The sequence below is a fragment of the Engraulis encrasicolus genome, chromosome 19 (genome assembly GCF_034702125.1).
Source record: "Engraulis encrasicolus isolate BLACKSEA-1 chromosome 19, IST_EnEncr_1.0, whole genome shotgun sequence".
NCBI classification, from domain to species: domain Eukaryota; kingdom Metazoa; phylum Chordata; class Actinopteri; order Clupeiformes; family Engraulidae; genus Engraulis; species Engraulis encrasicolus.
This window is the reverse complement of record NC_085875.1, coordinates 47,482,270-47,495,199: the sequence shown is the minus strand read 5'-3', so window position 1 is coordinate 47,495,199 and position 12,930 is coordinate 47,482,270. Positions and strand designations below refer to the sequence as shown.

At 43.3% G+C, this 12,930-nt stretch overlaps 1 protein-coding gene across 1 annotated transcript in view; it reads left to right on the top strand.

Annotated features, from left to right (window-relative positions):
- Positions 1–5,718: 5,718 nt before the first annotated feature.
- ldah (lipid droplet associated hydrolase) overlaps positions 5,719–12,930 on the top strand; it is an 86,667-nt gene continuing 79,455 nt past the window's right edge. The window contains exons 1-2 of the mRNA XM_063223934.1: positions 5,719–5,837; positions 8,316–8,467. Coding sequence (XP_063080004.1) covers positions 8,326–8,467 — 142 coding nt within the window. The 5' untranslated portion in view covers positions 5,719–5,837; positions 8,316–8,325. The remainder of the gene's footprint in view (positions 5,838–8,315; positions 8,468–12,930) is intronic.

Genomic DNA, 12,930 nt, shown 5'->3' with positions numbered 1-12,930 from the left:
GCGCCCCTATTTCCCCGTTCAGAAAAAGCCCTGAGTAGCCCAATCTGTGAGTTGGCTGTCCTCGACTGAGAGCACCACGCTGATGCCAATTTATTGACCAGTTGAATGGCAATTAATAAAAAAGTGCATATTCCGAGAGCATTCGCATCGGTTTGGCATGTAATGTGCATTACCCTTTCCTGAAAACAACATACAAAGCAGATGGACAAGGTAAAACGAGTAGCCTAAAGCAAAGCAGTGCACTCACCTGTCTTCGTGCCCGAGCAGTTACAGGGGCAGTTTCAGTCTGCACGCCGGCGATGTATATTGTTGGAACTGCTTGAGGCAATAGCATTCTCTTCAGTCCAACCATGCCCGCGACCTCCACATTTGTGGTGAAGCACAAGGGGTAGAAATGTGCCGAGCACAACAGTGACCAAGAGCTTGCTTCAAAACCACGCATTGGATCCACAGAGCCCTAGCTTGATTTAGCCTTCTCCTTGTCGGCCACAGTTCCATCATTCTTCACAGAAGGGAACTTGTGCAAAGATATTCCTTCTGTCAAGTAGCCATTTTTGCAGCTGGCACCGTTCGACCCTCCAGCAACACACTGCTTGACACTGCGCTTTGTTTTGGTACTAGCCGCCATTGATCTGAACAAGGTGGAATGAGGTGAACTCACCCCTTCAGAATCTGTCCTGGAAATGGTCAAATTCCTTTACTTTGTTTTCGTTTCATAAACACTTTAAACAGGCAATGGGACAATAAGTTTGCTCTTTAAGTTTGGGCCAGGTATTGCTATGACCTTAAATGTCTGTTCAGGGCCGCTGGCAGCTTTGGCCAGGGCTACAGTAGGACGAAGTCATATGAAAGGGCCCCCTACCCAATACTGTACACAAAGAAAAATGTAATGGGGACTCAATTCCGGACCCCTCTATGTGTCCGGGGCAACTAACCCCTTTGTTCCCCCTGTTGGTTTCCCAGTGCCTCCCTCTTTGTCTGCCTGCCTGTCTGTATGTCTGTCTGCCTGTCTGACTGCCTGTCTGTATGTCTGTCTGCCTGTCTGACTGCCTGTCTGTATGTCTGTCTGCCTGTCTGCCTGTCTGCCTGTCTGTATGTCTGTCTGCCTGTCTGACTGCCTGTCTGCCTGTCTGTATGTCTGTCTGTCTGTCTGTCTGACTGTCTGACTGCCTGCCTGTCTGCCTGTCTGTCTGTCTGCCTGCCTGCAGTGTTCTGGGTCTTTTGCAAGGGGCAAACACACATCACATACCGCACATCCCTTGGCCAGCTTGGCCTTGGCCAGGTTGCCATCTTTAACTGCTCCTGTTGTTGTTGTTGTTGTTGTTGTTGTTGTTGTGTGTAATATCATAACTCATCCATTGTGGGTGAGAGAACTGAAGCTTTTGTCCTCTTCAAAAATCGTCAGTAGGCTATAATCTGTCCATTTTCGTTTTTGCGTGTATGTTGAACATTCAGCTCGGCATCCCCACCCCTTGAAACCCTGAAAGTGCTGTTGTGAGAGCAGTCTTTACAGTGTCCAGACAAACAACGATTGACTGTGACAGGGTAAAGCTGACCTCACTTGTCACTGTTGCATCCAGGAGTATTCCTCCGGGAGCTTCCCAGGATATTTATGTATAATCATTGCATCAGATCTAGCTTAATGTGCCAAAGAGAAATATCTAAGTTTAAGCCAGAAATATTCACCAGAGATGAACACGTTTAATTAATGTACCGTTTGAGTGTCTGTCTAGGATTTTCTTTAATACTTTTTGTCATCTGGTGGAACAAGGAATGGGCAAGGATTGGACAAAACAAGACCATACACTCTATCTTTAAGCTCTGCTACATTGTTTTAGCAATATTCAGCCGAGATAAAGTCTGACTGTCTGTCAAATTTCAATGAAGGCTCCCCTACTTTAAAAAAAAATGGACTACGTCCATTTCTGTCTTGAGAAAGTCATAGTAAAACACTCATTTTAATTCGCCTGTCACACTTAACCTCATAAATCTTGTTTGAGTGAAATGGTTATAAAAAACATCTGAAATGATTGATCAATACCAGCCTTGCCAGTAAGATGGAGGAGTATAGCTGTCAATGTATATGGTGAGATCGACTCAACTCTTGACATGCTGTTTCTTTTAAACTTACAACAGACTGGACACACATGGTGAAGATATGCGAAACACCCATAACCCAATTGTGTGTAGGGCGGCTGAACCACTGGGAGCGTTGCATTTTACAACTGTTATTGAATCAATAAATTCTTTTTTTTTTGGACTAGATCTTAAAAGTGGACATTGACTTGTCATGACACACATGACACCTTGCCTCTGAGCACAAAAGGACTCACATGCCACATACAAAAACTGTATTAAAAACATAAAAAGAAGTACCCATACGTTCACTATGGAGCAATACTGTATGCAATGTTGTGTGACAACTAACAACTATATGATTGTTCAATGTGATCAGTTTTGATTACCTAGCTTTTACATTTTCTTCATGTTGAAATATTAAATTGTTGCCCCCCCTCCCCCCCTCTCTCCTTCCACATAAACATGGACACATACCTCAAAAAGTTGATAATGCACCTGGCATTACATGTTAATAAACAAGAAACATCTGTGCATATCATTAATTTATTAAATACAATTAGCATATTCTTTGGTGGATGGGATAGTTAGGCTGTCATCTGATACGTCGAAATGAATTCAGCATAATAAAGATTCATTTGTTAAATGTATAGTGTGAAAACTGCAAACTTGGTCAAAGCATACTGAGATCTCTGTTATGGTATAGCTATGTTACGGTTTGTTTTCACAGGTGCTTATACAGTACAGAAAGTCTTCCAAGCTTTCTATTCTCTTGCCAAACAGACTGTTTTGAATTGTGCACTACAGGTATATTCATTACTCAATCTTGAACAAAGACAATGCGAGTTGTGAAGTTAGTCTTGACTTTCACAGGTACAAGACAATAACATCATCATCCTCGTCATCGTCATCGTCAGCAGCAGCAGCAAAGGAAAGAAAAATATAAAAACGAGCCTATATGGACAAATTTTATGAAATCATATAGTGCCATATAGCAAATACACATTCCATGTGCTATTTTCACATGTTACAGTGCGAGTCCTTTACTTAGGTATGAGAAAAATGTATGTATTATCTATCTATTATGTACCCTAAGAGTTCAAATCATTTTGCAAGTTTGATACACTGATAGACTGAATCATTGTTACTGACTTTCAGCGTTTCATTCAACCTTATACTGTACATCTTTCTTGTTCTTTTTCCGCTGACAAAGCAGCAAATGATGCCTCTCACTCTTCTTAGGCTGACGACATTAGCAAGAAACCGACAAGCCCCTGGTGAAATATTTGTGCTTTCTAATGGCAGTTTTACCGGTAGACCATTTTCTCATCTTCCATCATGGGAAATTATTGGTATCGAATGTTTTGAAGGCTTTTGACCAAAATTCCCCAGGCCTCCAAAATTCAACCCTATAAAAATGTTGAAAGGTCTAGTAAAGAAATCAAAAATATTAAAAACATTACCACCGCAAAACCACTGAAATCTCTCACTTCTGGAAAAGGACTTGTCAGATAGCCTACTGTTAGAGGTGTTATGCATAATTCATACATAAATTGAAACCGTTCTTTAAAAAAACACACGAGTTAACGTCTGTTCTTCCAGGCATGTTTAGGATATAGCACCATATATGCGGTTGGTCTGGGACCAAAACAGGTCTAGGCATTTTTACCCCTTCTAAATTGTGCCAGTCTCCAAAATGCAAAAAATCCCAACTATTCTGACCCAAATACCCTGTATGCCAAGATTACCAGTCCTGTCCACACCTGGCTTTCCCAAGCATCGGTCCGCATATTGGTATGAATGGCGTTCTTCCTTGGAGAATGGAGTTCAATGGAGAACACATTTAATTATTTTATTGGAGAGGCCTACTACTATACCACAATGACAATGACAATCCAGCATACACACATATTTACAAAGAATAGCTGTGTATCTGCCCAATCAGTAGAAGACTGTGTTGACTTGCTTTGAGGGAAAGCTAAGCACTGACATACCACATGACATGGGTAATGGACTTTAACATGGTCAATGACGTAAAGCCTTGGCCTGTTATCATGCTGTGTGGAGGATCACTTTATGTATCATGCTGTGCACAATTTCCCCGGGATGAAGCAGGAGGGATCTTATAATGCAAATAACTAAACTCGTACTGTGGGCCTCTTCTCATAAATAACATGCATTTACATTCTGTATGCACATTCTAGACGAATAATGAAATGATGTACCAAATTACATGGGAAAAATGTAACCAAACTAGCCCACAATAAGAAAATGATTTTCCCACACAGACTTAGGGGCCTACTGTGGTTGCTGTGAATAGGACAGGAATGGTTGATGAACTGGTTTAAGGCTACTTATTGCCTGCCTTTGTTATTATTTCTTTATACCATTATGTAGGCCTAGTTGATTTCTGGACTTAAAGTCAGTTTCTCCATTACGCCACTTATCAAGGTCCGGTGCTTTTGGTTGTTTCCATGCTTTTGTTGTTATTTGTTTTATTGCAGAAATACGCAAAATATTGAATAACTTTTGCTATGATGTGGTAATTTGACTTGACAGATTTATATACCTAACAAGTTGGTCAAGACTTAGACTGGCCTTTTTAGACTTTATTATGGTCAGGACAGTATGAGAGGTAGACAGGAAGCAAATGGGGAGAGAGACGGGGAGGGGACGGCAAAGGACCCAGACCGGGAATCGAACCGGGGTCAGCCGCATGGCAGGCGAGTGCCCTACTGGATGGCCACGGCAGGGCCAGGCCTAGTCTATTTAATACTCCTATGTGACTGTGGTTTGCTCTTTGTTCTCCAGTTCCTCCAGCAGCTTGTCTCTATTGTGCGTTCCCCATGTATCTGGTGCATTTTATATTTTTTAATAATATATATATATATTTTCTTTAAGTTTTAATGTGGAGGCCCAAATTTTTGGAGCAAAGTGGCTTAGACCTATCCTAAGCTAGGGTGCCCAGACGACATCCGTCTTTAGGATGGACCGTCCGCCTTTTCAGTGCCTTGTCCGGTGTAAGGTACAGCATTAAGCAGGACAAAAATGCATTAAAATGCATGAAATTTTATCTAAGAAATGCAAACCCCCAACCCACCAACCCCCCCTACCTACAATAGGCCTATGTCCTCCTTTTTGCTGTCACGGAGGAGGTCACTAAGCACTCTGGGCCTAGCGGCAGCCCTGGGCCTACATTCACCTTGATGTTGATGATGCACTCATAACTCCTTCTCAGTGCACTTTTCAATAATTCAGCCAGCAGTGTTTGGCTATCTAAATGTAGATCCACTGAAACCTCTCTGCGTTAGTAGGCCTAGGCCTAAACTGGAGTGTGGATGGTTAGCTTCTTTGTTAATTGAGTTGAACAGCTTTGGGATTGGGACAGACAAGGCACCCTAGTAAGAAATAGAAGAATTTAGCTTAGTTTGCTATGCCTTCTTGGAGAGAGAAGGTGTTCCAAAGGGATCACACTCTGACTTTGGAACGACACCAGAAGACATCATATCAACGACTTGGAATTTACTAGACCTCACCAGAAAGTCATGTGTCCTCCACCCACATGGTTTTTGTCTGCAACTACACTCCAAGACAGTAGATGGCAGTAACCCAATAGCCTACGCAACAGACCTTTCGTGAATTACTCGATGAATCTGAAAACTGACAGCTATCAGCTGAACCCGTCATGAATTAGGCAAAAGTTCATTGACAGTTGTCGAATCCACAAAATCGCCTTCATTTGGACAATTTCACATTCGTAGGTAAGGGTTGTAGCTCTACTTCGAGTAGCCATGTAGTGCTATTAAAGTAGCCCGTTTGTGTACATGCTGGCTAGGAATGAATGATGCTCTGAAATATGTCCAGCGCATGGGATACCGGTAATATGATTGGTGATGGATAGCTCTATAGTCAAAGTTGCCAGGGCTGACTTCGAGACTTGACCTGCCAGTTTTCCTTTTGGTGGATCTTTCTTGTTAGGTTTCAGTGGGTTAATATCACAAGTGATTCATTAAAAAAGACTAGCCTACCTAGCCCACAATAATAGGCTTTCAATGATGGTATTACCTAAGGGACTGTTCGTTATTTATTTTTGGGGTCGCCGGAAGATGTCCACCTTTGATCGTCAAATTTTGCATGACCCTCCCCTAACGAGCTTCAAAACTTTGATGACCCTCCCCGCGACGCCGTCAAAAAAATGCATGACCCTCCCCTATGGAGAAGTAGTAAATAGCCCTATTCTACCTTATTTTTTATTTTTTTGACAAACGTTGATTGACCAACGCTGCTGCTAGCTTACTGGATGTTATTGTAGGCGCCCTCTTGAAAACTATAGTAGTCTACTTCACGAACGCGGGGGCATTTCATACATTTATAATTTGATTTAGCTTATGATAACTTATGATAGCTCTTCGACACAACAGAACACAACGGGGTATGAATCTGTGATCAATTTTAGCTAAATGGAGAAGCGTTTCTGAGGCTATGTTACATCAAAGCATACAAACAAGGTAGGAATGCTTTTTTCTAATAAATGTGCCAAACATTTTTGGATGACCCTCCCCTAGCCAGCTTAAAAGAAATTGATGACCCTCCCCTCAGCAATGAAAAAAATGACGTGACCCTCCCCTATTTTCTTCCGGTGACCCCGAAAATAAATAACGAACAGTCCCTAAATACGCTGGTTGGTTGTAATATTTCTTTTCACAGTGTAAATTGGACTAGCGTGGATGAGCTTAAAGTCCTTTGTGGTGATGCAATGCCTTGACAGTCGACCTGTCAAAGTCCCATCGCCTGTTAGTGTAAAGGATATGGCTGCGCTGCCAACGATAACAGGCTATTGCTGTCTTTCCATCAGTAATGTGGATGTCTTCAAAAGTACTGTAAAAAAAAATGTGCCTTAGTCATGCATGAACATAAACATGAATTCACATCGATGTTGTTTCCACTTTGGATTGTAGCTAGGCCTACACGGGCGCATTAACTTTCTCGCGCGCACTGTAAAAAAGCTTATTCCCTCCTCCTGCTTTGCGCGAGGGCTGCAAAAAAAGCATCGAGGACTTCCCCCTCAGACAATATGATAACTCTACAGGTTTCCCAGGCTGATGAGAAAGTGTGCAGGGGTATTTGAGCCGTGACACTGCTCATTCCTGCATGTCGGTTTAGGCGGTGGACAGCCTCCTGCCGTGGCAGACTGAGAAAAGGGTTCCACATTCTTCAGGGCTCCAAATGCCTTTCTCAGCAGGTGTGAGTCATTGTAAGGATATATTAAAACACCATGCCCTGTTCTTCCCAGAGTCCCATGAAAGAGCTGTTCAAAGTTGTAAACTACAACTCTGCAACTCTGCCCTTACGGATAAATGGCATATGTCAGTGTTGTTGTTGTTGTTGTTGTTGTTGTTGTTGTGTGTGAGTGACAATATTGTGACTGTTATTGTTCAAAAAGTTTATTTTTTGGCGTTGCTATATTATGTAGATGCAATTGTCTTTTTTCTTGTTTTATACCCTACAGTGGCATCATTTTGACATAGAAGTCAGTAAATTCATGCCTACGGAACTGGAGGCATTACTATAGTTACCTAATAGGCCTATGTAATTCTGCTGTTTTGATTAATACATTTATAATGACTGATATTGGTTGACTGATGTTTTAACACACACACACACACACACACACACACACACACACACACACACACACACACACACACACACACACACACACACACACACACACACACACACACACACCTCTAAAAAGGAACTCAAAATTACTCTATGCTAATTATTTTACAATTTATTTAAATGATCAGTTACAGTCTACAATTCAAGTCTACAATTAAAACTTTTTTTAAAAGTAAGATGTGATAATTTTTTTTAACACGACTTTACTTTTTGGCACTTTTATCCAAACTTATCAAACACTTATCCAAAGCGACTTAAAATCAAGGACATAACCATAGCATACATCACTTGCGGCAACGTGTACAGGAAATATACAGAACAAGCATTTATAAGCTTTTGTGTTAACTTACCATTGCCTTGTACCACATTTCTATAGTTTGCATGATGTTCCCCCATGTCTTGTGCCATTGATTTGTGAAGTGAAGTGCTTTCTAGTGCAGTGTTTTTCAAAGCGGGGTGGAATCTGCTGGTGGTAGGGGCCTTGTCTTGATCATGTTTGGGAACCCCTGTTCTAGAGTCTCTCATGTATTCCTTGCCTTTTTCTTCTGCTCGTGCAGCGTTGTTTTGATGGAGATGGGGGCTGAGGGGGACATGGACAAGGCCAGCGTGGAGCACCTGTACTGCTGCGGAGCCGTCACAGAGCTGCTCAAGTTTGGACCACGAGATCTCCGCCGCACCAGCGCCAAGCTCCTGTTCCTCGTCATCCCAGGTAGGACGAGCATATGGTTATGGGCTCAACTGGTGTGGTCATGCCTGGGCTAGAAATGGCTGCAGCCTAGGGGGCCCCACCTGCCAGGGAGTCCCTGATTGGCCAAAAGTAAAACAAAAAACACACAAAAAACCCTGCAGAATTGTGATAAGATGCATTATTGAAAAATGAATCTGTTGTGTTGTGCACAATTACGTAGTAGATGATTGATGATGATTTTACCATTCATACCTAGTCTGTAATCACACACACACACACACACACACACACACACACACACACACACACACACACACACACACACACACACACACACACACACACACACACACACACACACACACACACACACACACACACACACACCAATTGCACCAGATTTTATGGCAAAGTCCATATGCACCTCACAGTAGAGTCTAGACAGTATAGAGAGTCCTGAAGTATTGAGGGGGGCAGGTGACATATTGAGTTCAAAAGTCTGAAGGCCGTAGGATAGAAACTGCCCTTCATTCTCGTAGTGCGGGCACACAGAGTCCTAAAGCACCTGCCAGATGGTAACATGGTGAAGAGCCTGTGACCATGGTGTGTGTGATCTTTAAGGATGTTTAATGCTCTGTTTGTGCAGTAGGGCTGTAACGATATTGTATCGAACCGAGAAATCGCGATACACAGAGTCACAATACTGTATCGCGATACAAGGAGGCAATATCGTGAAATGCCCTTTCAAAGTTGTGCTACCCATACAGTATGTCCAGAAAACCATGACATGATATGAAGTGATAGTGCTTCCAAGTTTAAAATCATCATTATTATATTTAACTTCTTAAAATTATTAGTAGCCTCTTGTAACCTATTCTACCTATAAAATATAACATCATTTTATTCTATAATGTTGGCAAATGTGAAATTGTGGGGTGTATTGGACCGTAGGTAAAAATCGTGATAGGAACCGAATCGTGAGTTGAGTGTATCGTTACAGCCCTATTGTGCAGTGTGTATGGTGTATATATCTCCTCAAGTGTGGGTAGTTGGCAAACAATGATTCTCTCTGCTGTTTTAGTAATGCATATTTTTGTTGTTGTGTGTGCAGCTGGTGTACCAAGATGTAATGCTGTATGTAATTACTGATTCAATCGTACACCTGTAGAAATTAGTGAGCAGATCTCGTGGTAGCTGGGCCTTCTTTAGAGTACTTTATAGCCTTTGGGATCCCTTTTTAGCTATTGCAAAGGTGTTGGCGCTCCATGACAGGTCCTGGCCGATGTGCACACCCAGGAATCTGAAGCTCTGTACTACCTCCACTGACTCCCCTCCGATGTTGATGGGTTGGTGGTAGTGGTTGCCCTGATACGTAGGGCTCCAGTCAAAAACTATTCCTTTCTTCTGGGCTGGGTTTTCTGGGATATCGTTTTTGTTGGCCTACAAACGGCCAATTAGGCAATGGGGCTGGTAGAGTGCCATTTTACTTGTGAGTGTCTGTTAATGCTTTACAATAGGCAAAAAAAGCCCCTGGTTTTCCATGAGCACCAAGGAAAGCAGAGATTCAGGGGACAGCAGCAGTGTAATGCTCACCCAATTTAAGATTAGGAGAACAAATAATTCCCCCCTTGAACAGAGCCAGCAACATGACAAGGAGTAGCCTATGCCATGTTACACATGTTGTTTTTGTTTATAAACACGTGGCAGCCAACCACGTGAGCTAATTTTTTGACCGACAGCGGTTTCCAGCAATCAAAGGTTGAGTTGTGCGCACGCAGCCAGGGTCGCGCAGCCAGGGGAAATTTTTTTTTTAGAACCCATCTATACACGACACGTTGGTCTTGAGTAGCACGGCCTGCCAGAACTAACGCTAAAGCTAGATTTACTGACTGACTGGCCTAAGGTCTGTACAACTGTAACAGAGGCCAACTAGTAGAGTGTGGTGTGGAACGTTAGTAAAAACCTACCTCCTGAAGCCTCATACAGTATCAGTAGCACTGAAAGCGTGAAAGTGAAAGCCCATTGGGAAACTCCAACTCCCATTGTCATTGTGACACAGCACTCCACAGCACACACAAGTGAACACTGCACACTGCACACAACGAAATTGCATTTATGCCTCACCCGTGCAAGGGGGCAGCCCTCAGTGGCGCCCCATGGGGAGCAGTGCGGTGGGACGGTACCATGCTCAGGGTACCTCAGTCATGGAGGAGGATGGGGGAGAGCACTGGTTGATTACTCCCCCCACCAACCTGGCGGGTTCGGGAGTCGAACCGGCAACCTCTGGGATGCAAGTCTGACGCCCTAACCGCTCACCCATGACTGCCCATGGACTGCCCACTGAGCTGTGAGACTGGTCCTTTAGCTCAGCGCTATCATGCTGTGCCTCCCATGTCCGAACTGATGCGTTGACTTGAAGGTGGCGAGTTCGAGACCCGATGGGTAGACTGCACGCGAACACCTCAGTCACACCACTTCTTCAGAAGTTCAGGCAGTGCACCAGTCTGGCATTGGTTCTCCACTCCGGCCATGAGGTCACCCTGGCAACCTCGCCCAGTTCCACATAAATCTGCCACTCAGCCTCTCAGACTCAGCTTTGGTTATGCTCCTCGCCATCCTCTGTGCAATTTTCCATAAACAAATAGGCCTGGCGTGATGTGGAATGGCCAGCTTCTCTCACAGACAGCTGAGCCAAACTGGACAACTGGATGGTTGCGTTATGTAGTGTGTAGTAGTGTGTGTGCTCAGGGGGGATGACCTCCTCAAGCTGGCAAGGGTGGCGTCAGGGACAGGAAAAACAAGGAAGTGTGAGGTCAGGGATCTACCTACCAGCGCTGGCGTCAGTTCAGACGAAGAGGACGAAGACGGGGATGGGCAGTGGCACTCAGTGGAAAAGTGACACAGTGGTGCGCAGCTGAAGCCCACCTCCAACTCCCACGCCACCGAACCCCTCCCACCCCCATCCCCATCCCATGTCCCACTGGCTCAAACTTCCCCGAAGATCTCAAAGGAGAAACCAGAGTGACCTTATGGAAAGAAAGTCCTTGATGGTCCTCCACGCCAGATGTTCAGTGTTAGAAAGGCTGTGGTTATGATGACACAAACCTCTCAGAAACCCCGCCAGCGAAATACTAAGAAATATATACTACAAAAAATATATATAACTTTTTTTCTGTCAAGATCAGACAGACATCCCAATTTTCTCGGGCCTGAAGGGGGTTTGGGTTTGAATATGAGCACACCACTGGCTGGGCCAGTCTGACCACAGCAGCTCCTGCAGACGGATTAAATCAACTCAGGTCAGATGCTCCAAGTTGGGCTCTGTAGTGTATCTGACACATACTTGCATTCCAATATTTCATTTTCCAATATCTGCAAAATTACAGCGATCCTTTCCGAGTTGTGAGCTAATGTGCAGACTGCTGTGTTTTAATGTAAGGGCAATATAAATGGTAAATGGCAATATACAGTATGTCACAGAAGTGAGTACACCCCTCACATTTTTGCAGATTTGTAAGTATATCTTTTCATAGGACAACATTAAAGAAATTTCACTTTGACACAATGATTAGTGACCTGTTAACAACAACATATATATCTGCTTAAATTTCTTGTTCACTCACGAAAAATCAAAATACAGCTATTAACGTTTTACAACATATAACAAAAGTGAGTACACCCCAGGTTGAAATCCTGTGTAGAGAGTGTCTGAGAAGGGGCCGTGTTTGCACAACATTCTAGGGGTATCTTCCGTATTCGTTTCCATGGCACAATATCCCAGTTTCTTACTACAGTACACGTAGCATCCTGATTGTTCAAAATCCTGAAAAAGGGCTTATCCGGGATACTGAGGTCAGAAAAAAGTGTTTATACTGTATGTTCAAACGCAGGATACTTTAACATCAGGATACTGATCATATTCGGGATAAGCCTACTTAACTGCATATTAACAAACTAACTGCTGATTTGTTTGTCTTAAACCAAATAGGCATTCAGATGAGTTAGGCCTCGTGGTCAGCAAACAGAATTGGAGGGATAATGAAGTGCACATGGATGTGTTTTCTGGAGGAAAAGTGAAAGGAAACAACTTACAATTTTATGCAAAAATGACTCATTTTTGTTGTGGAATATTATTTTTTATTTCCGAGCAGAAGTCAAAAACAAGTTACCTCAAACATGTCACTTCCTTAGAAAGGAAACTTTTGCCCAACATACATGCATTACACACACACACACACACACACACACACACACACACACACACACACACACACACACACACACACACACACACACACACACACACACACACACACACACACACACACTTTGTCGCATCCGTTACCCATTTTCCTGCTCGTAAACATGCGTCACACAGCTGGTCGTCATGACTGCCCTGTGTGGTTTCAGTATGTGATGTCATCACGTCTTGTGAGTCGTCTGCCATGGTCAAGGGGCGCTCAGACTTAAGGGGCTTTTGTCCA